The sequence below is a fragment of the Gopherus evgoodei genome, chromosome 12 (assembly GCF_007399415.2).
Source record: "Gopherus evgoodei ecotype Sinaloan lineage chromosome 12, rGopEvg1_v1.p, whole genome shotgun sequence".
In the NCBI taxonomy this organism is placed as follows: Eukaryota; Metazoa; Chordata; order Testudines; family Testudinidae; genus Gopherus; species Gopherus evgoodei.
In genome coordinates this window covers 6,458,260-6,483,764 of record NC_044333.1, presented here as the reverse complement: position 1 = coordinate 6,483,764, position 25,505 = coordinate 6,458,260, and the positions used below count along the sequence as shown (strand labels likewise).

General features: G+C 52.8%; 1 protein-coding gene across 5 annotated transcripts in view; it reads left to right on the top strand.

The window, feature by feature from the left end:
• Nucleotides 1–25,505, top strand: part of NDRG4 (NDRG family member 4) — a 91,556-nt gene that overhangs the window by 59,895 nt on the left and 6,156 nt on the right. For 3 of the 5 annotated variants that reach the window (XM_030582258.1, XM_030582256.1, XM_030582260.1), the window contains 12 exons: nucleotides 2,718–2,823; nucleotides 10,006–10,126; nucleotides 10,742–10,804; nucleotides 12,094–12,154; nucleotides 13,446–13,532; nucleotides 14,749–14,805; nucleotides 16,430–16,533; nucleotides 20,699–20,755; nucleotides 20,847–20,898; nucleotides 21,649–21,696; nucleotides 22,438–22,473; nucleotides 23,148–23,209. In XM_030582258.1, coding sequence (XP_030438118.1) covers nucleotides 2,718–2,823; nucleotides 10,006–10,126; nucleotides 10,742–10,804; nucleotides 12,094–12,154; nucleotides 13,446–13,532; nucleotides 14,749–14,805; nucleotides 16,430–16,533; nucleotides 20,699–20,755; nucleotides 20,847–20,898; nucleotides 21,649–21,696; nucleotides 22,438–22,473; nucleotides 23,148–23,209 — 854 coding nt within the window. Of the gene's footprint in view, nucleotides 1–2,717; nucleotides 2,824–10,005; nucleotides 10,127–10,741; nucleotides 10,805–12,093; nucleotides 12,155–13,445; nucleotides 13,533–14,748; nucleotides 14,806–16,429; nucleotides 16,534–20,698; nucleotides 20,756–20,846; nucleotides 20,899–21,648; nucleotides 21,697–22,437; nucleotides 22,474–23,147; nucleotides 23,210–24,729; nucleotides 24,769–25,505 lie in introns of all 5 variants that reach the window. The other 2 variants (XM_030582257.1, XM_030582259.1) reach the window with 2 other exon arrangements.

Here is a 25,505-nt window from a genome sequence, read left to right as displayed (position 1 = left end):
CCTCTCTCTCTCATTCCCACCCCCGGCCGTGTTTAGTTTTAATTTTCGCTCTTGAAATTCTTACCATCCTTCATTACCAGTCGGTTCAGACAGGTGAGAAGAGACCCGTTGCGAAATATATAATACTTAATTTATACGTCAGGAGCCAGCCTGATAAATATTTCTTATCCAAAAGAGAGCCTGCTTTTCACTTTTGCTGGTGACCAGTCCCCAGACACACTCTAAGAACACAATTTTCTCTGTACAGCCATAACTCTTTACACAGCCTCTGTATAGGTGTTTCGCATCAATGTTGGTGATCCATGTGATATTGGCTTTCATTTGAGATGTCACATGACTTTTTTGGTGGACTGTGATGTACGTGTCCAACCCAAGAGATCCCTGCAACCTCTCTGCACCCCTTTGGTGCTGCTTGCCGGTTGGCATTGAGAGGTTCCTGGGTCACATCAGAACCTTTGGGGTCTTTAACTTGTCAGGCACATGGATATCATGCTGATGAGTCAGCTGTAATTGTCTGGACAATTGTCCCATTATTGTCACTAAAAACAACCCCGAGTCCTGTCCCTGTGATCTTCCCAGATCTCTTGTATCTGCTGTCAAGCTCCTGAATCGGTGCTAGATTTGCTTGTCTGCAATTTGGTGTGTGTCTCAGCATTGCTGTGATGACCCTCCCTTTGCCGGATTCTCAGCTGATGTAAATTAACCAATGGTGATTTCCACCATCTGAGGATTTGGGCCCTGTTTCTCTGCAACTGTTCTGCCGCTAATTCAAGAAGCTTAATGGGGCAGGACATTATTTCCCTGTGTACCCACTTCGGATTTTCCCATTTCATTAGGGCTTCTGGTAAATGCTAGAACTGCAGCATAGAGTCCAACATTGGTGTCCTGAGGCTGCCTTGTCATGCCTTTAACTCTCTGATGGTTTAGGAAGGAGGGGAACGTTTGTTCAGTGATTAATTTATGTGAAGCTGCCGCTGCTCTCTGGAGTGCCAAGAAATCTGTGCTAATAAGAGCCTAATGAAGTTGACATTTGCAGGAAGGATTGTGCATTTTATGAGTGCCAGGAGCTGCCAGCGGGCTTCCTGTGTGACCATGGGTAAGTCACTGTCCCTTGCTGAGCCTCAGTTTTCCATCTGTAAAGAGATCATGATGATTGAGGTGTTGTAAATCTTAATTCACAAATGGAGGAAAGGCACCCTGTGCAGAGGGGGTTTAAGTAGGGATTTAGTAGGATTTAAATAGTTCAGGTGGTTCTGTGCCAGCTTTCACCATGGGGCGAACGTTGCTCTAATGTTTCCCAAGAGCTTTGACGTCCTTGGATGGAATAGACCCTAGAAGGGCAAAGGATTATTTTTGGGTATCCTCTTTCATACATATTATGGGCCTGCTGCTTTTTAAGTCAATGTGAATGACCAGTCCCTGTATCCTGATGGCTTTGTACAGTTAAATAATAGAGGAGCGGGTGAAATGCAGTGATTTGTGTGGAATTGCCGTGTGTGTGTGTAATTAAAGGTGGCAAATTCAAATCTGATGAAAGGAAATCCTTTTTCACATAATTAGCCTGTGGAACACTCTGCCACTGGATGTCATTGAGGCCAAGAATTTAGCAAGATTACAAAAAGGGATCAAACAGCAGTTGTATAGATAACTCTGGATATTTCAGTTATCAGAATTAATGATGATACGCATGTTGGAAGGGATTAAATCTTGTTCTTCAGAGCTTCATTCAGGCTCTAATTATTAGAGACCAGTGAGGGGGGCAGATTATCCCACATCTCTTCACTGCAAGATTCTTGCGCCTTTCTCTGAAGTATTGGGTTCTGTTCGCTGTTAGAAACAGAACACTAGGCTAGATACCTCAGGTCTGCTCCAGTCTGACAATTCATAGGCTCCTAATCTTTGGGGCATACTTCAAGACCTTCCTGGGTCTGGAAGACAGCCGGACAGCCCTGTCTAATCTGCTCTAGATCCACATCTGGCCTTTTAAAAATGCAAAATGGCAAGGCAAATCCTTGTTGCTATAATCCAGAGCCTCCTGCCAATCCCTGCCAGTGGGGGATATCTGGCATGGTTTGGGATACTTTGTCTGTCCCATTGCTTGCGCCAGTTAGGTATTTGTGCATATAATGACCATGTGTGTTTCCAGTTGGTGATTTGGGTTTGAGTCATGTATGCAGATGAGGTTGTGGATTTGGGACATGGCTCTTAAAAATCCATCGCCCCTTTTCTATCTTTGGGAGGGATGTGGGGGGATATTTGAGTCGATAGGCTCCAATGCCATCAAAATGGTTGCAGCGTTTATGAACGTTTATGGGAGTCAGTTTGGGGAACGTCTGTAGGAGGGAAGAGTTGACAGGAGCGTGCGTGTGAGCACATACATTGGTATATGTGTGAGGGTACATCTGTTTGGCAGAGTGGGCACCAGAAGGGTGCTGCGTGTCAGGGCATGAGAGTGAACATGTGTGCTGTGCATGGCAGCGTACACACATGTGATGATGTCAGTGACAGGTGTGTATCTGTTGCAGGCACAGTGTTTCTAGTGATTGCTGTCACTGATTACTTTCATCCCAGAATGATTCATGGCCAGGCTTGCATGGCTCTGCTGCTGAGGGTACGTGTTGCCCGATAGAACTTTATTGGTCTCCTCCTTTCTGGGTAATAGGGTGACGCCAGGGAGGGGTTTACATGTAACCCTGTCTCTTATCTCTCTCTTCCAGGAGCATGATATCGAGACCCCATACGGGCTGCTGCATGTGGTCATTCGGGGGTCCCCAAAGGGAAATCGCCCAGCCATCCTGACCTACCATGATGTTGGACTCAACCGTAAGTTTCACCCTTCCATCCTGGCCACAGGCTGCTACCATGTAGGTTTTCTGAGCTCAGCCCCAGTGGAGAGCAGCTAGGTTCTGTGGAAGCGGAAAGTGGGGGGAATTAGATGCAATCCCTGAGTCAGGCTGCCATCCACAAAAGAAGGGCAGGAGAAACTAATTCTAGTCCAGGAGAGACTGGAGATTCTAGCTGAGGGGCTCCTTGCCCATTGCTCTTTGAGTTGGGGTTGCCGGCTGTGTGGATCTGAGAGGGCACTCCTCCCTGATCTCAGATCAAACCCAGATGAACTGGAGCCAGCGGCTTTATTAGCCAGTGATGATGGGTGATGGCACAGTCACCACTGGTGGCCCAATTGGCTTCCGACTGAAGCTCTCCAGAAATTCTGCACCAGGGGTGAAATCCTAGCATCAGTGAGGTCAATGGGAATTTTGTCATTGACTTCACTGGGCCCAGGATTTCACCTCTGGAATAAAGCTGCAGTCTGTATTCTTGACTTAGGGTTCGAGAATCAGGACAGATGGGGTCTGTGACCAACACTGGGACGGAACAGAATGGAGTGGTTAGCGGATGGGGACTGGGAGTGAAGACTTCTGGGTCAGTTCTGCCACTGACTCTGTGTGGCACTGGGAAAGGCCCGTTGAATTCTCTCTGTCTGAGTTTTCCCACCGGAAGTAAAATCATGAGTGATGTGGAGAAAGTGAATAAGGAAAAGTTATTTACTCGTTCCATAATGTAAGAACTAGGGGTCACCAAATGAAATTAATGGGAAGCAGGTTTGAAACAAATAAAAGGAAGCTCTTCATGCAGCGCGCAGTCAACTTGTGGAACTCCTTGCCAGAGGATGTTGTGAAGGCTGAGACTATAACAGGGTTTAAAAGAGAACTGGATAAATTCATGGTGGTTAAGTCCATTAATGGCTATTAGCCAGGATGGGTAAGGAATGGTGTCCCTAGCCTATATGTGTCAGAGGATGGAGATGGATGGCAGGAGAGAAATCACTTGATGATTCCCTGTTCTGTTCATTCCCTCTGGGGCACCTGGCATTGGCCACTGTCAGAAGACAGGTTACTGGGCTGGATGGACCTTTGATCTGACCCAGTACGGCTGTTCTTATGTTCTTAAATTAAGATTTGTTCCCATTTTTGTCTTGCAGGGGTGGTGTTATTTTTATTTTGATGTTTGAGAAGAAATTATTTGCACTTTTATTCTAGATCATTTTATGGCCCCAAAATTTTTTATTTGAAATGGTTCCCCCCCCTTTCAAAACTGAAGTTTTTCACATTTCAAAATTTCACATATTTGGATGAGAAAAACTGATTTTGGAGGAAGGAACACTATGACTTTTGAAAAACCTTTAACTATTTGCCTTAAAACAGAAGCAGCAATTTGAGAGTGAAAATTCTTTGCATTTATTTATAGCAAACCCCCACCTTTCCCAGGTGCTTTGTAAAATTTGGGACAGTTCTGTAAAATCTGTTTGGTTTTGTTTTGTTTTTTACACAAGTCTACTTTTGAGGATTTCAGATTTGTTGCGAATATTTTGTAGAGCCCTCAACCCTGGCCCTGCCTGCTGTGCAAGGGTGAATTCCATTGAATAACACTAAGTTCCTGTTCAAAAAACTGAACAGAGGCATTTTAAAGGGCCAAGGCTGTAGCTGTGAGTCCAAGTGAATGTTAGTAAAGCACTTGGTATGAAAGAGAGAGTATGTATTTTACTTATTATCTATCCATCTAGGTATGTATATGGTCCTCAGCCCTGCAATAGATGAGCACCTCTCAATCCTGAATAGATTTTATCCTCACAACACTCCTTTGAGGTAGAGAAGGGCTTTATCCCCATTTTGCAGAGCAGGGACTGAGGCACGGTGCTATTGCCTAGGGGTTAAAGCACTAGGATGGGAGTTGAGAGACCTGGGTTGGGTTCCCAACTCTTCCACTGGCCTGCTGGGTGACTTTCCCCTGTGTGTGCCTCACTTTCCCTATCTGTGAAATGGGCATAATGAGACTGACCTCCTTTGTAAAATGCTTTGAGATCTATAGATGAAAAGTGCCATATCAGAACTAGTGATTTGCCTAAGGTCACACAAAGGATACATCTACGCTGCAAAAATAACCCTTGGCAGTGAGTCTGAGCCTGGATCAACTGGATCGCACTTATGCTACAGAGCTAAAAATAGCAGCGTAGCCCTTCCCACTGAGGCTGGAGCCCGGGCCCTGAAACCCACCTCCTTCGCCAGTTTCAGCACCTGAGCGGGAACGTCTACGCTGCTATTTTTAGCTCCGTAGCCTGAGTCTCAGGACCCAACTCAGTTGATCCGGGTTGCGAGACTTTCTGCCACGGTGGTGGGTAGGGGGGTTGCAGCATAGACGCAGCCAAAGAGTCTGGCTGAGACATGGTCTTTTGGGTCCCAGTCCACCAACCTGTCCTTCCTATCCCATCACCGTCTCCTGGTGAATTGATTATTTTTGATTACACCAAGATGGAATTGCCTCCAGTACATAGTTCCTGATGGAGAATTTTGTGTTAACACAATTCTCCATACTGGAGTGTGTGAGAAATCCAGGTTCCACCGAAGTCAGTGGGAGTTTTGCCATTGACTACAGTGGGGCCAGCATCATCACTGTAGGGCTACCAAGCAGTATCCACTAACTATGTGAGTGGCTGTAGTCTGACTGGCAGCTTGATTAATCAGTCAGGTTACAAGGATTTGCATAAGCACCATACAGTGGTTTCTCAAACTGTGAATATACAAATCTCTCTACTCTGATTGGCTAACATCATCCCAGCACCAGGGATGCCAGCTCAGCTCAAACTGATTTTCTCCTCTCACACTCACATCCATGGGAGCTTTGCCAGTGAGGTCAGAGGCTGCAGGATTTAGACCAGGGGTCAGTAACCTCTCAGAAGTGCTGTGCCGAGTCTTCATTTAGTCACTCTAATTTAAGGTTTCGCGTGCCAGTCACACATTTTAACGTTTTTAGAAGGTCTTTTTCTATAAGTCTATAATATATAACTAAACTATTGTTGTATGTAAAGTAAATAAGGTTTTTAAAATGTTTAAGAAGCTTCATTTAAATTAAATTAAAATGCAGAGTACCCCTGGACCGGTGGCCAGGACCTGGGCACTGTGAGTGCCATTGAAAATCAGCTCGCTTGCCGCCTTCGGCACGTATGCCATAGGTTGCCCTGATTTAGATCCTCATGCCTGTCCTTTAGCTTTGCTGCAGTCCCTACAGCCTGCCACAGCTCTTGTCCCTACAACAGCTGCCGTTTTTTAACCTTCCGAGAGAATCCAAGCCCTTCCCATCCAATTCCATTGTGGAACAAAGTAGCAACACCAAAGAGTTGCATCCATTCTAGGGAGGGTAAGCCTTGCTGAGTATAATAATGACTCAGCAATAATCATATCTGGTTAGGGAGCCCTGAGGATTTCAAAGTAGGGTTGGGAGATTAATAGATTTTCAGTTCTCTGGCACTTTCTAAAAACCAGCGAGGGGAATTTTGTTGCGGGTTGAACCAAAACCAAACTTTTTTGAAATGCTTGCCGAATCAGAAAGTTGAAAGCCATTTGTTCGGGGCCAGAGCGTTTTGATTTTGTCCAAACAAAATATTTTGCTCATTTCGGTATTGACCCCTTTAAAACATTTTTTTTTTAATTAAGGGAAATCTTGAACTGAAAAACCAAAACATTTTTTTTTAAATGTTGAAACTAGCCTTTTTTGGGTTTTCCACACTTTGGGGTTTTTTTTCCAGCTGAAACCATTCGGCAAATCCAACACAAATCTGTGAAACATTTTGGTGCCACTGAATCTGCATCTTTTTGTGAAAAAAAAGGTTTGGTTGAAAAATCTTGCCTGGCTCTATTTCAAAATTAACCCAGGATAGAATTATCGCCTCCTAGACGGTCAAGACCCTCCAAAGTTGCTGTTAAAATATAATAGTACGTGGTGATTACAATAGGCCGAGTACAGAGGAGCCCAAATCACAGACTGGCAGATGAGGTTTTGTGTAGGATTATAAAATCCAAAATCTCTGGGCACATTCACATTGGATTATGTGAGACACTTGTATATTCAACTAAGAATGGTGTAGAAATGGTCGTTTAAACCGCAGCATGCAGCTGTTGAGGAATCACATGGCATTTTCCTTACCTTATAGTAAATCAGTTGTTCATCCTGTATAAAAAGGCTGTTGAGAGAGCTCTGCTTTGGCAAAGGGAATTTCACACTGCAGTTAGTTGGAAGCAAGTGCATATTGATATTAAACTCCACCATGCCCCTTTCTATCTAGACTTGCTGGTGGCTGCAGTGTGGTGAATGCTGCCTTCCGTGGTGGGATGTACCAGCTAGGTTGAAACGGTTCCGATTCTGCTACCACTTCCGTGGGTGTAAATCAGTAGTACTTCTCCCATACTAACACAGTCCCAAAGCTTGCAGAAAGCAATGCCTACCTCCAGCCTGCGGACTACAACGGGGAGGAGATCTTCTTCCAAGCAAGCTGTGGATTCCAAGCTAAAGGAGGCTGCAGCAGTGGAAAAGCAAACAAGAACAGTACGAGCAGCGGCCGCGCTGATTTAGGGACTGTACTGAAGCCTCAGAAGGAGGGGTGGGGTTAGAGGAGAGGTTGGAGGTCTGATATGTCTGATTCATTTTTTGCCCAGTATAACAGCGCAGAGCCAGCAAACATGGTTTGATGTGACCATGAGACATGAGGACAAGGCTGTGCCGAATCAGCCTGCTAGTGCTTGCCCCTCCCCAGGCACAAGCAGTGGGGGATTCGAGGGCAGACAAAGGGACCCCATCGAGATCAGACCTGCCAGCCTGTGTCTTGGCTTGTGGGGCCCATGCATGCATCACACTGTCTTTTCCTTCTCCTGCCCACCCACTCCAGTCTTGTGAGCAGCCTAGCACTGAAAGCAATCCTCTGCCCAGGGCGCTCGCACCAGCACTGCAAGGACAGGGGGACACAGGCAGCCAGCAAATGCGAACGAGCCCAACACCCAATGCTGCTGGGTTGCCGGAGGGGAGCTGGACGGTTGGTCAGCTGTGAATTCAGTGCCAGCAAAGGGTGCTGGGTCGGGGAGAGGAGTCCTGACCCTCTGGGAAGAATGCGGGAGAGTCTCCATGACCCATTTGGTTCTTGGCCAGGCTGCTGAGGCTGCTGAGCCTGCTGCTGAGATGACAATCCCAGTATACACAGCTGTGGCCTCGGCACTGGCCTGAGACTGGCCTCTCCTGAAGGCCATGGAACAGCCAGTAGGTCGGAATAGCCTTGGGTTCGCGGCAGCCTGGGTCATGTTCAAACCACTGGCCTAGAGCTGGATGCTGTGGTGTTCACTGCCTGTCCAGTCTGCTGCACCCCAGCTGCTTGGAGGAGCCCAGAGGTTTGTTCTTTCCCCCTGGGATCCCGGCGTGAATGTTTTCAGGGGCATTGGTGGGTTGTGTTCAGTTCTGTGCCCCGGCAAGGTGTCCCTAAGCAGCTGTGGGCCTGGGCACGGTGAGCCAGCTCTGGTTTGAATCAGGCTTTCTCCTCAGACAGGCGAGGACTGGGAGCAAAGGGGGGACCTTGTATCGCTCACCCTGGAGCTGAGAGGGGACCGTTGATGGGATCCAAAGGGAGCCCTGTCCAGAGAAGGGCGTCCTCCCCTGTCCTCCTTGCTCAGCTGTGACAAGCAGCCCAAGGCTGGGCTCTCTCGGACAAGTGAGAAGGGGGAAGAGTTCCTAAGTGATGGGGGCTTTGGGACCTTCCCGGTGGCTTCCCGTCTGGATGGGGCAGTCACCGAGGGCCTGCCTGGGTATGAAAGCTGGCTGTGGCTGTGTGGAGGGAGGAGGACTGACATCACCTGATCGCAGGCTGGAGACAAGCTGCTGCTGCTGCAGGAAGATCACCTTGGAAGCACTGCAGAGGGAGGAGGGGAACAGCATGCAGAGGAAGGGGGATGGTAACAATTTTAACCAGCCCCTGTGAGCCAGGCATTCCCAGGCCGGGTAAGCGAAGCTTACAACAGTTAGGGGCTGAGAGTTTTGAAAGAGCCCAGGGGTGTTAGGAGCAGACGCTCAGCCCAATAACATTTTGGTGGGACGTGTGCACCTAAGTCACTTAGATGCTTTGGAAAATCCCACACCACGGGCCCAGTTTTGAAATGTGCGTGCCTGTAATTAGATACCCAAATGACTAGACGGACCCCACGAAGAGTGGTTTGATTCTCAGTGCCACGCTGCTCTGCAGATGCTCGGCTGCTCTGAAAATCAGGCCATTTATGTAGGTGCCTGATTTTTGGCCCCCAAGTTTGAACATGTTGGCCTTGCTGACTTGCCCAAGTCCACATGGGAAGTCAGTGGCAGAGCCGTGAATAGAAACCAGGAATTTCAGACCTGTGTGCTAACCATTAGACCATATTGTCTCCCCTAGTGATGGGTGAGTAAAGGATAGCAGGGAAAGCCCGTCAGAAAGAACTGGTGTTTGTGGTCAAAAAACACGAGATGTTGAGAAGAGAACAGGCCTGATTCTGATCTCATTTACCCCAGTGTGAATCAGGAGAAATACCCTTGATGTCAGCAGTGTTAGTGTGGGGCAGGTGTGAAAGGCGAGTCAGGCCCATCCAGGACTCTGATATCTGGGATACCACATCTGTCTGCACCTTGGAGCCAGGCTAGATATTGAGAGCAGCAGCTGCTGGCCAGGATGTGTGTCTCAGCCTTTCTCTCTTCGTGTATTTGTTTTCTTTAGCCTTCATCTGGATTAAATGTTCGCTTGGCAGAATTCCTTTAGTATGTTTTTATCATTTCCACGGACAGTGTCGATGTTTATTCTTCAGCATTTTTAAACATATTTCTTGATTTGCATTGTCTCTGTTGCAGGAGATTATGGATGGGCTGCACAATAGAGGGGTCAGACAATTCATTACAGTAACATGTCAAAATATCCCAAGTGTGAATGCCCTGTTTGCAGGCAGCATTTTTCTCACTTTGCCAGTCTGTACGTTTCTATCAGGATCAACGGGAATATTTTCATTGGTTTGCACATGTACGGAGAAATTGACCGTTCACGGGCATTTACTGCTAAAAATTGAACCATTCCAGGCCTAATTAAATGGTTGCTGATGTTTTGCCTTTGATCTTTTTTCCCCTTTGCCCTTTGGACTCTGACCCCTTCCTCCCTCCGGCCGTGTGCAGACAAGCTGTGCTTCAACACCTTCTTCAACTTCGAGGACATGCAGGAGATCACCAAGCACTTTGTGGTGTGTCACGTGGATGCACCAGGGCAGCAGGCTGGAGCGTCGCAGTTCCCGCAGGGGTAGGTACCCGAGCCCTCTCAGCCTGGGATGCTGCTCGTGGAGGAGCCCAGCTCTTCATGCTCGGGTCTCTGTATGATTTCCCGACTCCTTTCCCTGGTTCATAATGTGGGTTCTCTTGCCGGGAACGTCCAGCTTGTACCGCTAGGAGGTGCTGCAGAGCAATGCACTGGGGACTCAGCCTCCCTCGTCCTGGGCCCAGCGGAGCATCCCGTTTCTGAAGGGGAGTCGGGCTCCTCACCCCCTAGAAGGGCCGGGATCATGAGGGCTTCCTCCTCCCAAGCACATCAGCACTGCTCCTAGCACAGCCATAGGGAGAGGGCTATGCCAGGCCGAGGGGCTGGAAGGGGGACTGGTGGGGTTCCTGGGCATGGCCCGCACCCTGGGAGGGGAGGAATAGGAAAAGGGATGGCTGTCCCTCTCCCGGAGGGGGAAAGGGAAGGGCTGTGCCCTGCTCTGGGCGGGAGGGGCCAGGCAATGGGGAGTGGGAGGGGAGGAGTTGTCCAGAGCTTCTCCCAGCCCTGGCCTCTGCTCTCCTGGCCCCAAGGACTGGGCTCCCCCTGTAAGGGCCTTGCCCCAAACCTCCATTTCTCACTGTGTGTCTGTCATGCCCCCAGGTACCAGTTTCCATCCATGGACCAGTTGGCTGCCATGCTTCCTAGTGTGGTCCAGCATTTCGGGTAAGTGTCAGGGCCCTGTGACCTCGTGGCGTGGGGCCAGCAGGGAGGGGTGGGATGCTAAGAAAAATGCCAGGGACAGGCAGGGGGCGTAGGGAGGTAGAAACTATAATGTGGCATTTGGGATGCACACGTGATGCAGGGTTGGGCCTGGCTGAAAAACGGGGATCATGGCACCCACGGCTGCACGGCATCACTGACCTAAGAACACCCTGTCACTAGGGGTTCCAGGCTTCACAGCCTGTTCCCTGCTCTGCCCGCTTGGCTGGAGCTGAGAACAGTCAGCTCTTCGGCCGTGGCTCGGCGACCCCTTGGTGAGACAGGTCAGTCCCCTCCACGCCCTGGGAGAACCGCGTGGAGTCACCTCAGAGCCAAAAGAGACTCACACTCCGTTCCCTGCTGCTGGTTTGTGCTGTCGCCTTCACGGCACGCAATAAGGGAAGCTGCTTCCTCCATCTCAGGGGCCTGGAAATGCACCCCAGGGCCTGACCCCTCTGGCCCATGGGTCTGAATCCAGCCCAGGTCACTAGTAAGCAGCTGATCGGTGCCCTGTAGGGAACAGATTGGGAGGTCACCAGTTCCCACCTCACCGAAGCCACCCTGACATCTGGCTCTAGCTGGCTTCCTTCAGGGCCCCGCTCGTCAGGGAATACACCAAGGGGCATGAACTCTCGTCTCACCCTGAGGTGAGGGGCACGTTGGCTGAGGAGTGTGCGAGGGGGTTAGCACGGCAGTTGGCCAGGTTCCGTGGGCAACAGCCTTCTCGCACCGAGGCGCAGTGCCAGCCATCAAGCTGGATTTTGCGGCTCAGGACGATGCTGCGATGACAGTCACAGGATGCTCCTATTCTCTACCAGTCTGGTCTTGATTTTACTGGCTCTGTTGATCAGACGCTGCCACTAAAGCGAGAGAGGGGAGACAGGTGGTGGCAGGTTTATTAACAGAAGGGACGGAATGCAGTGTGTAGCTCTTTCTGGCCGCTTCTAAAACACAGAACATGGTGAGCACTCTCAGAGGGCTCACAACCTATTCAAAGGGATGCTACCCAAGTCCTATGCGCTACGAGGAACTGTTGCACAGAGCTTGAGAGCCAGGAAAGGAGCCCAGGATGTGGAGACCCAGCCAGGGCCCTATGGGAATGTCTCCCAGGTACTGCCTCCTCTTGCCTCAGCCCCATTTCCCTCTCTCTCTCTGCTGCGCCACATGCCCTGCTTAGAGGCTCCTTAAAAAGCCAGACTGGCCTAGCAAGGACTGTTGGGAGCTGCACAGGGACACTTTTGTCTGTTTGTTAGGTTCAAGTACGTGATTGGAATCGGCGTGGGAGCAGGAGCCTATGTCCTGGCCAAGTTTGCTGTAAGTGAGTCCTGGCTGGGAGCGTTCTGCAGTGACCCAGGATCCAATAGAGCAGGGCAGGTGTGACCCACTTCCAAGGAAAGTCATAGAATCATAGGGTTGGATGGGACCTCAGGAGGTCATCTAGTCCAACCCGCTGCTCAAAGCAGGACCAATCCCCAGACAGATTTTTGCCCCAGGTCCCTAAATGGCCTCCTTGAGGATTGAACTCACAACCCTGGGTTTAGCAGGCCAATGCTCCAGCCAATGAGCTATCCCGGGGCAGAGGGAGAGCTGCTCTGTTTGCACCAGTGGGAGCTTTCTCAGGGCATGGTGCTCGTTCCAGGATGGAAGGAGTTGCAGTAAGCAAGCCTGAAAGGAGATCATCAGTGTGTGGATCACTGTAGCCACAGCTGTTCCTGATAGGATGGAACACAACCTCCTGGCCAATCAAAGTGGGTGTATTTTGCCACTGTGGCTATTTGAGTACCTATCTGAGCATTGAGGAGCCCCCAGCTGTGTCAGCCCATAGCCTTGGGGTACCAGATTCTCTTAGGAGTGGGGGATCTGAGAGAGGAGACAAGTGCTTCAAAGTGCGTTCCGCATCCAACCAGCATCACCTCTGTCTCTCCAGAGCTTGGCTTTCGCCAGCTGCTTGTCATCCAGGGGTTGATTTTGGCTGAGTGCTGAGAGAGCTGGGAGAGGGTGCTGTTCTCGTTTGGTGTTCAGGAGCCGTAGAGCTGGGGGTATCTTGTAGGCACTTATGAGTCACACGGACGAGAGGCTTGGACCATCTGGGGCCAGGTCCTGGAGCTGCCTGTGACAGCCCGCTGGGTTCAGGCCGACAGGAAGGGCCTCTGCCATTTCAGGGCAGTTCCTTCTATCCCTGCAGTTCCTTGGTGTCAGAGTGCGGGGAGGTGCAGCAGGCAGTGGATGCCCTCCCTTTGTCTGGCAGCAGGGGGCAATTATCTGCCAGAGTCATCTCGGTACCATGCCCTGCTCCCAGGCCTTGCTGGGAGAGATCCTGCCTGCCTTGTTCTAGATTCTCCGTGGGCAGAGGTGCAGAGCTGTGGTGTGCAAAGCCTTTACCTCATTGGCACTGGTTGGCCTGTTTCATGTTGTAAGGTGATGGGAGGGTCCCTCCGAGGACGTGGTCTCCCACCCATCCCTTGCCCCTGGTGAAGTGCGTCACTGTCAGTAAAGGATCTCCGCGTTTGGTGAATCCACACATCTGCTAACTGCCCCCCCTAGCATAGGCCTCCCCCATCACACCACTGCCGGGAGCAATAGCCCTGTGTCTGCTTGGCTGCAGCTGATCTTCCCAGATCTGGTGGAAGGGCTTGTCCTGATGAACATCGACCCCAACGGCAAAGGCTGGATTGACTGGGCAGCCACCAAGGTGAGCAGCATCCACCTCTCAGACGCCAGCTGGGATGCACTGGGATGAGATCACTTGGAGTGGGCATAGGCACTGGCAGGGTCTCCTGGGGCACAGGAGAGCCGGGGCTTGGCTTTAAGGAATATAAAGGGAATTTGTTAATGAGGCTGCTGGACACACACACCCTGTGGTTCTATCTGGCTTCCGAGATTGCAAACTAATCACAGCCCATTATGCCTGGTCTCACCACACAGTGTCTTCCTGTGACTGAGGCCTCCGTGCTCAGGAGAGGAGGGAGCTGGGAATGGGAAGGAATAATGCTGCTCATTGGGTTTAAAATAGTCTCCCGTGGCCAAATCCTGCCTGCATATCCACCCATAGAGCTGCCCTGGGAGTGTGCAGGGGCCGTGCCTGCTTCCCTAGTGCAGTGGTCCCCAAACTCTGGGGCATGCCCCCCTGAGGGGAGTGCGGCGGGGCTGGTCCAGCCCTTACTGGGGCAGGGAGGGAGCACCACCCTGTCCTGCTCTGGCCCCAGCCCCACTGCAGGTCTGGCCTTGGCCTCAGCTACCAGCTGGCCCTGGCCCCACTTCCAGCCATGGCTGCAGCCCCTGACACTGATTGCGAGCCTGCTCCCGGACGCGGCCCCTGGCTCCCAGCCCTGACTACTGCCCCGCTCCTGGCCGATGCCCCAGCTGCAGCACTGGTCCCACTTCCAAACATAGCCCCTAGCCCGACTGCGGCTCCCGGAAGGCCAGGTAAGGTGGGGGAGAGAGGCACAGACAAAAAGATTTGGGGACCGCTGCCCTAGGGGTTAAAGAAGTCAGCATCCCCAAGGAGATCAGCCCTCGGGGGACATGGACCTGGTAGTCCAGGGTGCAGAAGCTCCAGGCATGGGCGATCATCTCACAGCAGATACCATCATCTGGCTCTTCCCTGACCTAGCCCTGGGCTGCAGCAGGCTCCCCAGATACAGGGGGTGGTCTCTGAGCCTTCCTCTTCACTTGCTGATTAGCAGATTTTTCTGGGCTCCAGAGCATCCTCTTCCCTTTCTACTCTGATTGGTCAGAGCTGGAGCAGCTGTTTGCACTTCCCTGCTGGCTCAACAGGTACTGGGCTCCAGCGACACCTGCCTGTCTCCAGTGGACAACACGAGGAGGGATCCCGTGGCGAAGGTGCAGGGGTGGGAGTGAGCGGTGCCTGGGATTAGCGTAACGCTTCTGGTGTTCTCTGTCCGCAGCTTTCTGGCCTGACCAGTTCTTTGCCTGACACCGTGTTATCTCACCTGTTCAGCCAGGTAAGGGGGAGAGCGCTGGACACGTTCACAGCTGCCCTGCTCAGATCAGATTCTGGCTGAGAGAGGGCCGGTGCACAGTCCGGACAGAGTCAGCCAGCAAACGGCTGGACTGGGTCAGCAACTGGGGCTGCTTTGCTGTCTCCTGGCCATGCTGCTGTGGCTTATGGGGGAAGAACAGGCCAAGAGATGCCTCCCTCTCTGGTCCTGTCTGTAGCTGGGCTGTGTCCCTGCCTCTGCCATGGGCCAGGAGAGCTGCAGGGCTGCCATGAGATGCAGGCCCCCGAAGAGAGCACAGGTGTGAGTGCTTTGCCCGCTTGTGACCAGGATGAATAGGAAGGGCCCATTGACAGCTGGATTTGTAGGGCACAACATGGGGCATCTTCCCCCAAGATGCAGAGCTGGAGCGCCCCACAGCCCATAGGTGATGTGTGCTCTGCTCCCTTGGCCAGCACCCCTCTCCCAGACTACAGCCTCTTCAGCACAAACTAGTGTGATAAAGTTCCTCCTCTACCTTGGTGGGTCCTGCGCTTATTGGCCGATTTGCTCACCTCAGAGATTCACCCTGTGAGTCGGGAAACAGCCCAGAGACCTTCCCCTCTGGTAGAAGCCACAGTCCAGGTCAATTCTTCCTGGGTTTGACCAGGAGTTGGGAGGTTTGGGAGGAACCCGGGCCCGAGCCTGCCCTCTACTCCGGATTCCAGCCCAGGGCCCTGTGGCCTTCAGCTATCTAGAGTGCCTCCTGGTACAGCTGCACGACAGCTACAACTCCCTGGGCTACTTCCCCATGGCCTCCTCCCAGCACCTTCTTTATCCTCACCACAGGACCTTCCTCCTGATGTCTGATAACGCTTGTACTCCTTAGTCCTCCAGCAGCACATCCTCTCATTCCCAGCTCCTTATGCACACCTCACTAACTGGAGTGAGAGCCTTTTTATACCAGGTGTCCTGATTAGCCTTAATTAATTCTAGTAACTTCCCAGTTGGCTACAGGTGTCCTAATTAGCCTGCCTGCCTTAATTAGTTCTAGAAAGTTCCTGAGTGTTCTGGAATAGTTCCTGTTATCTTACCCAGGGAAAAGGGACCTGCTTAACCTGGAGTTAATGGATCTACCTTCGACCACTCCCTTGTAGCCATCTGGCCTGACCCTGTCACACTAGTTACTGGGATGGGTCAGAACCAGTCCCCTGGAGCCAGCCCCAACTCTTGGAAAACTGAAGCCGGATCCGACTCCCAGTGTCTCAAGTGGCCTCACCTTTATCGTGGGCTGAACCCCTGTCCTGGACCCAGGCACTGTGTGGTGTTCAGACTCCAGATCCCAGGTCTGCAGGTTCAGTCCGTCTCCTGGTGGCAGCCAGAGGCCAGTCTCAGGAGTTAGTTACTAGCACTCCCCTCCTGCAAATACAGCCCTGCAGGGTGTGAATGCTCTGCGGGCTGAGTGCCTAGGACTTAGGGCCCCCACCCATGCCCTGTGATCCTGGGGGAAACTGGGTCTTTTTACCCCTGTTGCACTCAGATCAGTCCCCATGTCCCGCTCGCCTGTCCCTCGTCCATACCACACACGCCGAGCCCTTCCTCCCTGCCGTGGGCCAGCTGATCTCTCGTTTCTCTCGCCCCTCCTGCACAGGAAGAGTTGGTGAGCAACACGGAGTTGGTGCAGAGCTATCGGCAGCAGATCGGGAGTGTCGTGAACCAATACAACTTGCAGCTGTTCTGGAACATGTACAACAGGTAACTGGCCCCCTCACCTCTCCACCGTGGCACACGTCTCCTGCCATGCAGACCAGGCAGAGTGTGGGGACCTCACGGGGTGACCCCTATTGTGCCTCATGGCTAATGGCCATTGTTAGCTGGGGCCTGGGTGGGGCAGGGTGATGGGCACCAGAGCGGGAATGGGAGGGAGATCTCTGCTCCATCTGCCCGGGTGTCAGCTTTTGGAGACAGCAGGCAGTGGAGCGGAGGATTCCACTGGTGCCACGAAGAGCCCAAGACAATTGTGTGCAGTCCATTGGTTGAGGAGCAGGAGACCCCATGGGGGTAGCCATAGAGCCCTGCTGCTTCCTGGCCCCCTAGAGACGAGGTGCAAGAGGCCACGCCCTGAGAGCCAGGATGGTACGTGTCGTGTTGCCCCCAGCCAGACTCCCAATACGTAGAGCAGGATTTGCACCCAGCACGCTCCCAGACACAAGCCTTTGGTGACCAGCAGCCAGAGGCATGGGAAGTAGCCCCCAGCATGTCTGGCCTTTCTAGCTTGGCCACCACCCGCTCCCAACGGGACCATAGCTGGAGTGGGGCTGTTTACCTGTGAGAGGCAGGTCCTGAGCTGGGTACCCCCATTGCTTAAGGGCTCTTGGGGCGAGAATCAAATTGCAGCTGGGTCGAGCATCACTGAAAATCCAGCTTTGAAGGGAGCAAACGGTGAACCTGGTGGCCGAGGTCCTGGGGGGAGGTTGTCACTGCGCTCATGCGCTCATGTGCTCTGGGCATTGGGACACACAGGTAGGCCATGCTCCCAGCAGGTGAGTAGTGGGGCATGTGATCCAGCCCTGCTCTGCGCAGGTGGGATGGCAGAGGCATGGGCCAGCCCCACTCTGGGTAGGGGAGCAGTGGGCACATGGCTAGGCCCCACTCTGGCAGGTGTGTGCTGGCTGGCCCCACTCTGGACAGGGGGGTAATTGCAACATCTGGATAAGCCGTGCTCTGGGCAGGAGGGTGGTGGGAGGCTTGCGTATCAGGCCTGCTTCGGGGTGGGGCGTGGTGGGGGCATGTAGGCTGGCCCCTCTCTGGGCAGGGGGCAGTGGGGCACACAGGCCATGGGGGACACGTGAGCTGGCCCCTCTCTGGGCAGTGGGCAATGGGACACACAGGCCATGCTGCAAGCAGTAGGGGCACATAGACTGGCCCTCTCTGGGCAGTGGGACATGTGAGTAGGGTCCAAACAAGGGTGATATTATGGCTGGACTCTATGATAGACCATCTTACCAGGAAGAAGTGATGAATGAGGCTTTTTTTAAACAACTAACAAAACATCCAAAGCACATGACTTGGTGGTGATGGGAGACTTCAGCTACCCAGACATCTGTTGGGAAAATAACACAGCAGGGCACAGATTATCCAACACGTTCTAGGAGTGGACCGGAGACAATTTTTTATTTTAGAAGGTGGAGAAAGCCATCGGGGAGAGGCTGAGCTAGATTTGATTGCGCCAAATAGGGAGGAACTGGTTGGGAATGTGAAAGTGAAAGGCCGCGTGGGTGAAAATGATGGTGAAATGGCAGAGTGCATCATTCTAAGGAATGATAGGAGGGAAAGCAGCACAATAAATATAATGGATTTCAAGAAGGCAGACTTCAGCAAACTCAGGGAGTAAGTTAGTAAGAGGCATGGGAAGCAAATCTAAAGGGAAAATCAATTATTGGCAGTTTTTCAGAGACATAATTAAGGGCACAAGAGCAAACTATCTCCCTGCGTAGGAAAGATAGGAAGTCTGGCAAGAGACCAGCCTGGCTTAACCAGGAGCTCTTTGATGATCTGAAACTCAAAAAAAGAGTCCTACAAAAAGTGGAAACTATGTCAAATTATGAAGAATGAATATAAACAAATAACACAAGTGTTTAGGGACAAAATTAGAAAAGCCACAGCACAAAATGAGATTAAACTAGCTAGAGGCCTAGATGGTAACAAGAAAACATCCAACAAATACATTAGCAGCAAGAGGAAGACCAAGGACAGGGTAGGCCTGTTACTCAATGAGAACGGGGGAGGAACAATAACAGAAAATGTGGAAACAACAAAAGTGCTAAATGCCATTTTTGTTTCAGTTTTCACCAAGAAGGTTAGTAGCGAATGAACGTCTCACATAGTGAACGGTAGTGAAAGCGAAGTAGAATCTGAGGCTAAAATAGGCAAAGAACAAATTAAAAATTATTTAGACAAGTTAGATGTCTTGAAGTCACCAGGACCTGGTGAAATGCATCCCAGAATACTCCAGAAGCTGATTGAGGTGATATCTGAGCCATTAGCGATTATCTCCGAAAACTCCTGGAAGACGGGGGAGATTCCAGAGGACTAGAAGAGGGCAAATCTAGTGCCCATCTATTAAAAAGAAGGAATAAGGACAATGCAGGGACCCAGAAAAATAATGGGACAAATAATTCAGAAATCAATTTGCAAACACTTAGAAGGGGATAAATTGCATTCAGCATGGATTTCTCAAGACCAAATCATGTCAAACCAACCTAAATGCTGTTTTTGACAGATAAATGAGCGTTGTGGATGGAGGGAAGCGGTAGATGTGGTATATCTTGACCTTAGTAAGGCTTTTATACTGTCTCGCATGACCTTCTCATAAACAAACTAGGGAAATGCAACCTAGATGCAGCTACTATAAGGTGGATGCGGAACTGGTTGAAAACTCATTCCCAGAGAGTAGTTATCAGTGGTTCACAGTCAAATTGGAAGGGCATAACAAGTGGGGTCCTGCAGCGATCGGTTCTGAGTCCAGTTCAGTTCAATATCTTCCTCAGTGATTTAGATACTGGCATAGAGAGTACACTGGTAAAGTTTGTGGATGATACCAAACTGGGAGGGCTTGCAAGTGCTTTGGAAGATAGGATTAAAATTCCAAATGATCTGGAGAAACGGGAGAAAGGGTCTGAAGTAAATAGGATGAAATTCAACAAGGACAAATGCAAAGTCCTCCACTTAGGAAGGAACAATCAGTTGCACACATTGAAAATGGGAAATGACTGCCTAGGAAGGAGTACGGCAGAAAGGGATCTGGTGGTCATAGTGGACCACAAGCTAAATATGAGTCAACAGTGTAACGCTGTTGCAAAAAAAGCGATCATTCTGGGATGTATTAGGAGGAGCACTGTAAGCAAGACGCGAGAAGTAATTCTTCCGCTCTGCTCTGTGCTGATAAGGCCTCAGCTGGAGTATTGTGTCTAGTTTAGAACACCACATTTCAGGAAAGATGTGGATAAACTGGAGAAAGTCCAGAGAGGAGCAGCAAATTTGATTAAAGGTCTAGAAAATAATGACCTATGAGGGAAGGTTGAAAGAATTGGGTTTGTTTAGTCTTGAGAAGGGAAGACTGAGAGGGGACGTGATAAAGTACATAAAAGGTTGTTACAAGGAGGGAGAAAAATTGTTCTCTCTAACCTCTGAGGATGGGACAAGAAGCAATGGGCTTAAATTGCAGCAAGGGAGGTTGGGTTGGACATTAAGAAAAGTTTCCTAACTGTCAGGTTAGTTAAGCACTGGAATAAATTGTCTAGGGAGGTTGAGGAATCTCCATCATTGGAGGTTTTTAAGAGCAGGTTACACAAACACCTGTCAGGAATGGTCTCATTATTATGTCGTCCTGCCTTGAGTGCAGGGGATTGGACTAGATGCTCTGTTGAGGTCTCTTCCAGGCCCACACTTCAGTGATTCTATGCTCTGGGCTGGGGAATGGCGAGGCATGTGAACCAGCCCTGCTTTGGGCAGGAGGTGATGGGCCAAACCGATCAGCCCCATTCTGGGCAGCGGGTGTCAGGCAAGTGGGTTGGCCCAGCCGCAGGCCTGGGGCCATGTGGGGTATGCATGGTTGCAATGGCAGGAGGAAGACTGCCAAGAGTCTCATTAACTCCTCTGACCCTGGGAACTCAGCAATTGTACCAAAAGTTTGCCGTTGTGATATGTGCTGGGATTTGGAGATCATCACTCCATGTTTCCATGAGTTGGGCTGGGTTCTGCTGCCTTCCTGCACCTCCATCCATCACCATCCCGTGTCCAGACAGAGAGACGTTTTCAGGCCGTGGAAGCTGCCGGTGTGCTTTGTCTGTGGGTATTCTGGGAGCTATGCCATTGTGCTCTGGGGCATTAACCTCTGGCCCCCCTCTCTCCCCCTCAGCCGCAGAGACCTGGACATTAACCGGCCTGGGACTGTCCCCAATGCGAAAACGCTTCGGTAAGTCGCACGCTGGTCCCAGTGGGGCTGAATTGCAGCCGGGTGTTAAAGACCAAGCCCCTGACCACTCTCCTCCTCTTGGTGTTTCCAGCTGCCCCGTCATGCTGGTGGTGGGGGACAATGCGCCTGCCGAAGATGGGGTGGTGAGTAAAGGGCTAAACCCCGTGCTTCTGCTAGGAGGGTCACTGGATGCCCAAACACAGACAGAGACACCCCTCCCCAGCCTGCCACCAGCACACCACCTCCTCCTGGCAGGAGCGGGCATTCCTAGGGCGCTGTTGTGTCCTGCCCAGACCCTTGGCATCCTGTTCCAATACACCAGGCTTCACGCTAGGGGGATTTAAACCGGCTCCAGATTCCCTCCCCCTGCTGCACCCCTGCTCTCTCTTCTCCACTGAGTGATTTCTCATTCTCCTTTTTCCTCCTTTTTCTCTTTCTTTTTCCTTTGCTGTACGTCCCTTTCTTCTCCCTCTCTCAGCATCTTCTCTTTCTCTTCTCCCTGTTCTCCAGGTGTTTTGCAGAATGAATACCCGTTTTCCACAGGGTTTCCCCCCAGCACCCTTGCATGCCCCCATCCCTGCCACTTTCCCTTCTCTGCCCCCTGCTGTCTCCCCATTCCAGGCAGACACAGAGTGAGTCAGTCCTTCCCTTCGGACTCTGGGTGGGGCAGCCTTCGATTCATAGATTCCAAGGCCAGAGACCTTCTCCAACCTAATTCCCAGAGCAGATCTTTTAGAAAACCAGCCAGTCTTGATTTTAAAGTTACCAGTGAGGGAGAATCCATCATGATCCCTGGTGTAGTTCCAATGGTTAAAAACATACGGCATGGAGGTGTGGGAATCCTTGGCGCCCTGCTCTCTGACCTTCCTCAGCTCCGCTCTTCTCCTTGACAGGTGGAGTGTAACTCCAAGCTGGATCCAATCAACACCACATTCTTGAAGGTAATCTGAGTCCGTCAGCCATCTGCCCACTGCGGGGGGGCTGGCCATGAGTCGGGGTTGAGAGTGGTGCAGACTTCTCCCCCTGATTTCTGCCGGCGCCTCTTGGCCTGCCTTGGTATTCCTCTCCCGAATTTCCCCACAGCTCTGCCAACACCCCTCAGTCATGCCCTGGAGTCCCCTGCTAGCCCAGCCTGCACCCACCTCCAGCTCTGCCAATTCCCCTTAATCCTGCCCTTCAGTCCCCCTGCTACACCAGGCCTGGCCCACCCCAGCTCTGCCAACGCCCCTCAGTCCAGCTCTAGAGCTTCCCCCTCCCCCATTATGCTAAACCCCTCCTGCATGCCCCTCTCCCAACAGCGCGGCTAGCTGGAATCAGGTAGCAGGACTTGCTAGCTGTCCCTCCATGGACATGGCAGATCTCTCCCAGGAGTGGGCTGCAGAAATGGCCCCGCCGTGTCCCTGCGGCCTGTCCCCCGCACACGGATGACTGGGGCGTTCTAGCAGGGAAAGGGCTCTCTGGGCACCTTGTCCATCCCCCCACCACTCCTGAGCGCCCATGCCCACCTCGCTGGGTGCTCCCATGCAGCCAGGTTGGAAGAGGGTCCCTGCAGACTGCCCCGGCAGCCACTGAAATGTCCATGCAGCGGGTGGGCTGGGGGTGGGGAGCTGGACTCTGAGCCCAGGTGCCAGTAGAGGTGTCCCTGGGGCCCTCCGCTAACAGAGTTCTGTTTTCGCCTCCAGATGGCCGACTCTGGGGGGCTCCCACAAGTCACACAGGTGAGTCCTCCAGCCCCCTGGCCCCGCTCTTTCTTCTCCCTTCCCCCACCCGGTCCTCAGCCCCACACCACCCTGGCTCTGTGCCGCTCCTGGAGCAGCAGGCACAGGTGTCTGGTAGGGGGGGGATCCCTGCCCAAAGGGCTCAGTGAACTGCCCCTGCTGCTCTGCCCAGGCCCTGTAGAGGCCCCTGCTCTGCTCTGCTGCCATGGGGGCTTGGGGTGGCCCCTGGCCCTGGCTCATATGGGGAGAGGGATAGCTCAGTGGTTTGAGCATTGGCCTGCTAAACCCAGGTTGTGAGTTCAATCCTTGAGGGGGACATCTAGGGAACTGGGGTAAAAATCTGTCAGGAGATTGGTCCTGCTTTGAGCAGGGGGTTGGACTAGATACCTCCTGAGGTCCCTTCCAACCCTGATATTCTATGTGCAGAGTCCACCTGGCTGGCCAGAGACTAAGCCCAGCCTAGGGGGCAGGGGCATCCCTGCTGCCCAGGAGAGGGGGAGATCCACCCCCAGCCTCCCCATGGCCTGTGAAGGGGGTTTACTGGGGAAGGGCTGCCAGGGATGGGGTCTCTTGGCCTGGGTTTGGTGAGGGAGGGTTTCAGTCTGTATCCCAGCAGCAGCCAGCGGCTCCTCCTGCCCTTTCAGCCTTGTTTTTCTTCTCTCCCCCTCCAACAGCCTGGAAAACTGACCGAAGCCTTTAAGTACTTCCTGCAAGGGATGGGTTACAGTAAGTGCAGGTGCCAGGTGTGTGTGGGTGTGAGTGTGGGGGGGACGGGTGTGCGCAGCATGATGGGAATGTGCCCTACCCATGGGGCTGTGTGTAAGCATTTGTGCATGCCGGTGTGAGTTGTCTTTCCCACTGCACTGTGTGTGTAAGGGCACAGGTTGGGTGGATGGGCACATGCCTACAGGGATATGGGGGGAGTACTCAGATCTGTGTGTGCGCGACACACTCAGCCTGGCACGGTGCAGTGCCCAGAGCCCCCGGCACACCGGCGCTCTGCCCACAAGGCGCTGTGCTGGCAGCACGGTGGTTTGATTTAAGTTGCCCCCTGTCCTGCCTGCATAGAGTCACCGCCTGTTGTGTGAGCGTGTGCCCTGGGCTGGAAGCCCTGCTAGGCTCCTGGGCCGAGGGAACCCAGGAGGGGAGAACTGAGCTGGTTTTCAGCACTCTGGGTGTGTGTGAAAAGCACAGATCAGTGACATGAGACAACATGGCTGCCTCCCCATGGGCTCTCTGGGTGCCACGCTCAGCCCCTGCTCTTTGCAGATTAATTAGCGTTGCTCTGCTTTCCGGGGACAGGGGCGGCAGGTAGCCCCTTGGTGGCAGGCAGAGAGCCCTTAAAAAGCCAGTCCCAGCCCAAGGGGCCTGGTCTCCCTGGGTGCTGAGCACCCACTGACTGGTGGGAGCTGTGGGCACCTCAGGATCAGGCCTTATGGCAAAGGGCATCAGAACTTCCTTGCGAAGCAGGTCACGTAGCGGGGGAATGCGGGGAGGTGGGCATCCCAGGCCCAGCACTACCCTGCCTGCTGCCCAGCAGCCCCCTTGCAACCAACATTGCTGCCACCTTTGAGCAGGACAAAGGGGCCTGTACCCAGGGGAAGGGCAGGACCTGGCCTGGCACTGGGGGGGTGTCAGAGCCAGTTCTGATTCCACAGTGGGGGGATGGAAGGGGATGGGACTGAGCTGAGATTCCCCTGCCCCCTCTGCTCTCTAAGGCCTTGGCCACTCTGGAGTGTCTGGGGGGTGGCCAGGAACCAGCATTGCTTCATTCTGGCTGCCCCTAGCGGAGACCCGTGCGGTGCCTTGGATGGTTCTGGGAGACAGGAGAGACATGGGGGTGAGCGTTGTCCAGTCAGATTGTGACTTTCCCTGCCTTGTGCACATCTCTGGGCTAGCCCCCAGGAGAGAGCGAGTGTGTGTGAATAGCGGCCGGAGGGCTGCCCCTTGGTATTGGCCGCCCGAAGCACCTGCCTCTTTAGCTGGTGCCTGGAGCCAGCTCGTTCGTGTGTGTGTGTGTGTGTGAGAGAGAGAGAGAGAGAAGATGGGGTGTGTGGATGCGTAGAGATGGAGTGTGTGTGTAGATTGGCTGTCTGTGTGCATAATCCTTTTGCCGTCTGTCTGTCTCCCTCCCGCTCTCTCCGCGCTGTGGTTGCTGTCCCGTTTCTTTGGGTTTTGGGGCAGGTCGAATGCTGACTCTCTCTTTCTGTCCCAACGTCTCTTGTCTCCCCTCCCCCCACTCTGTCTCTCCCTTAGTTGCATACTTGAAGGATCGGAGGCTGAGTGGAGGAGCAGGTACCCCCGTCACTGCTGCTCACCCTCCTCCCCATCCACTGCATGCACCCCCGTCCCCCAACTCCATGTGCATCGCTGCGGGGGGGCTGTGCTCCCGGGCCAACCCCCAGCCGCCCTGCAGTCCCACCCTCTCCAGGAAAGGAGCGGTGGCAGACAGAGCTTCAGAGGCTTCCCAGAGTGGGAGAGGCTCAGGCGAGCTGTGGAAGAGGCCAAGGGACGGGACTAAGCTTTGGGGTGGGGGAATAGCTGCTTGGGGCAGGCAGGGTGGGGAGCTCCCTCCCTGCTTGGAATCCGACCCCTTGGGATCTCTACCTGCAGCTGGGAATAGGCACTAAGGGGCACCTGTTCATGGCAGCATTCTCCACTCCTGCTGCTGGCAGTGGCTGGTGCTGCTGTGGCACCTGGTGCTGCTGGGTGCTCCGTTTGCCGGGGCTAGCGGCCAGCTGTGGATTTTGCTTGTGCGTTGGTGGTAAGGGTGGGAGCACGGCTGGGAAGCTCAGGACTGCTACATGTTTCCCCGGCTGGGTACAGGCTGCTGCCCCCACCTGCACTGGAGAAGCAGCCTGGCAGGTGGGCTGGCTCGAGGGGTCCCAGGGCTACTGCCCCTCACTTCCAAGAGCCCCTTGCTTGCCTCCCTGACACCCGCCCTGAGCTGCTTGTAAAGGCTGGAGAGGTGTTAGTGGGGAGAGGAGGGGATGATTCCTCTGGCCTGGAACCATTCCTGTGCCGCTTCTCCA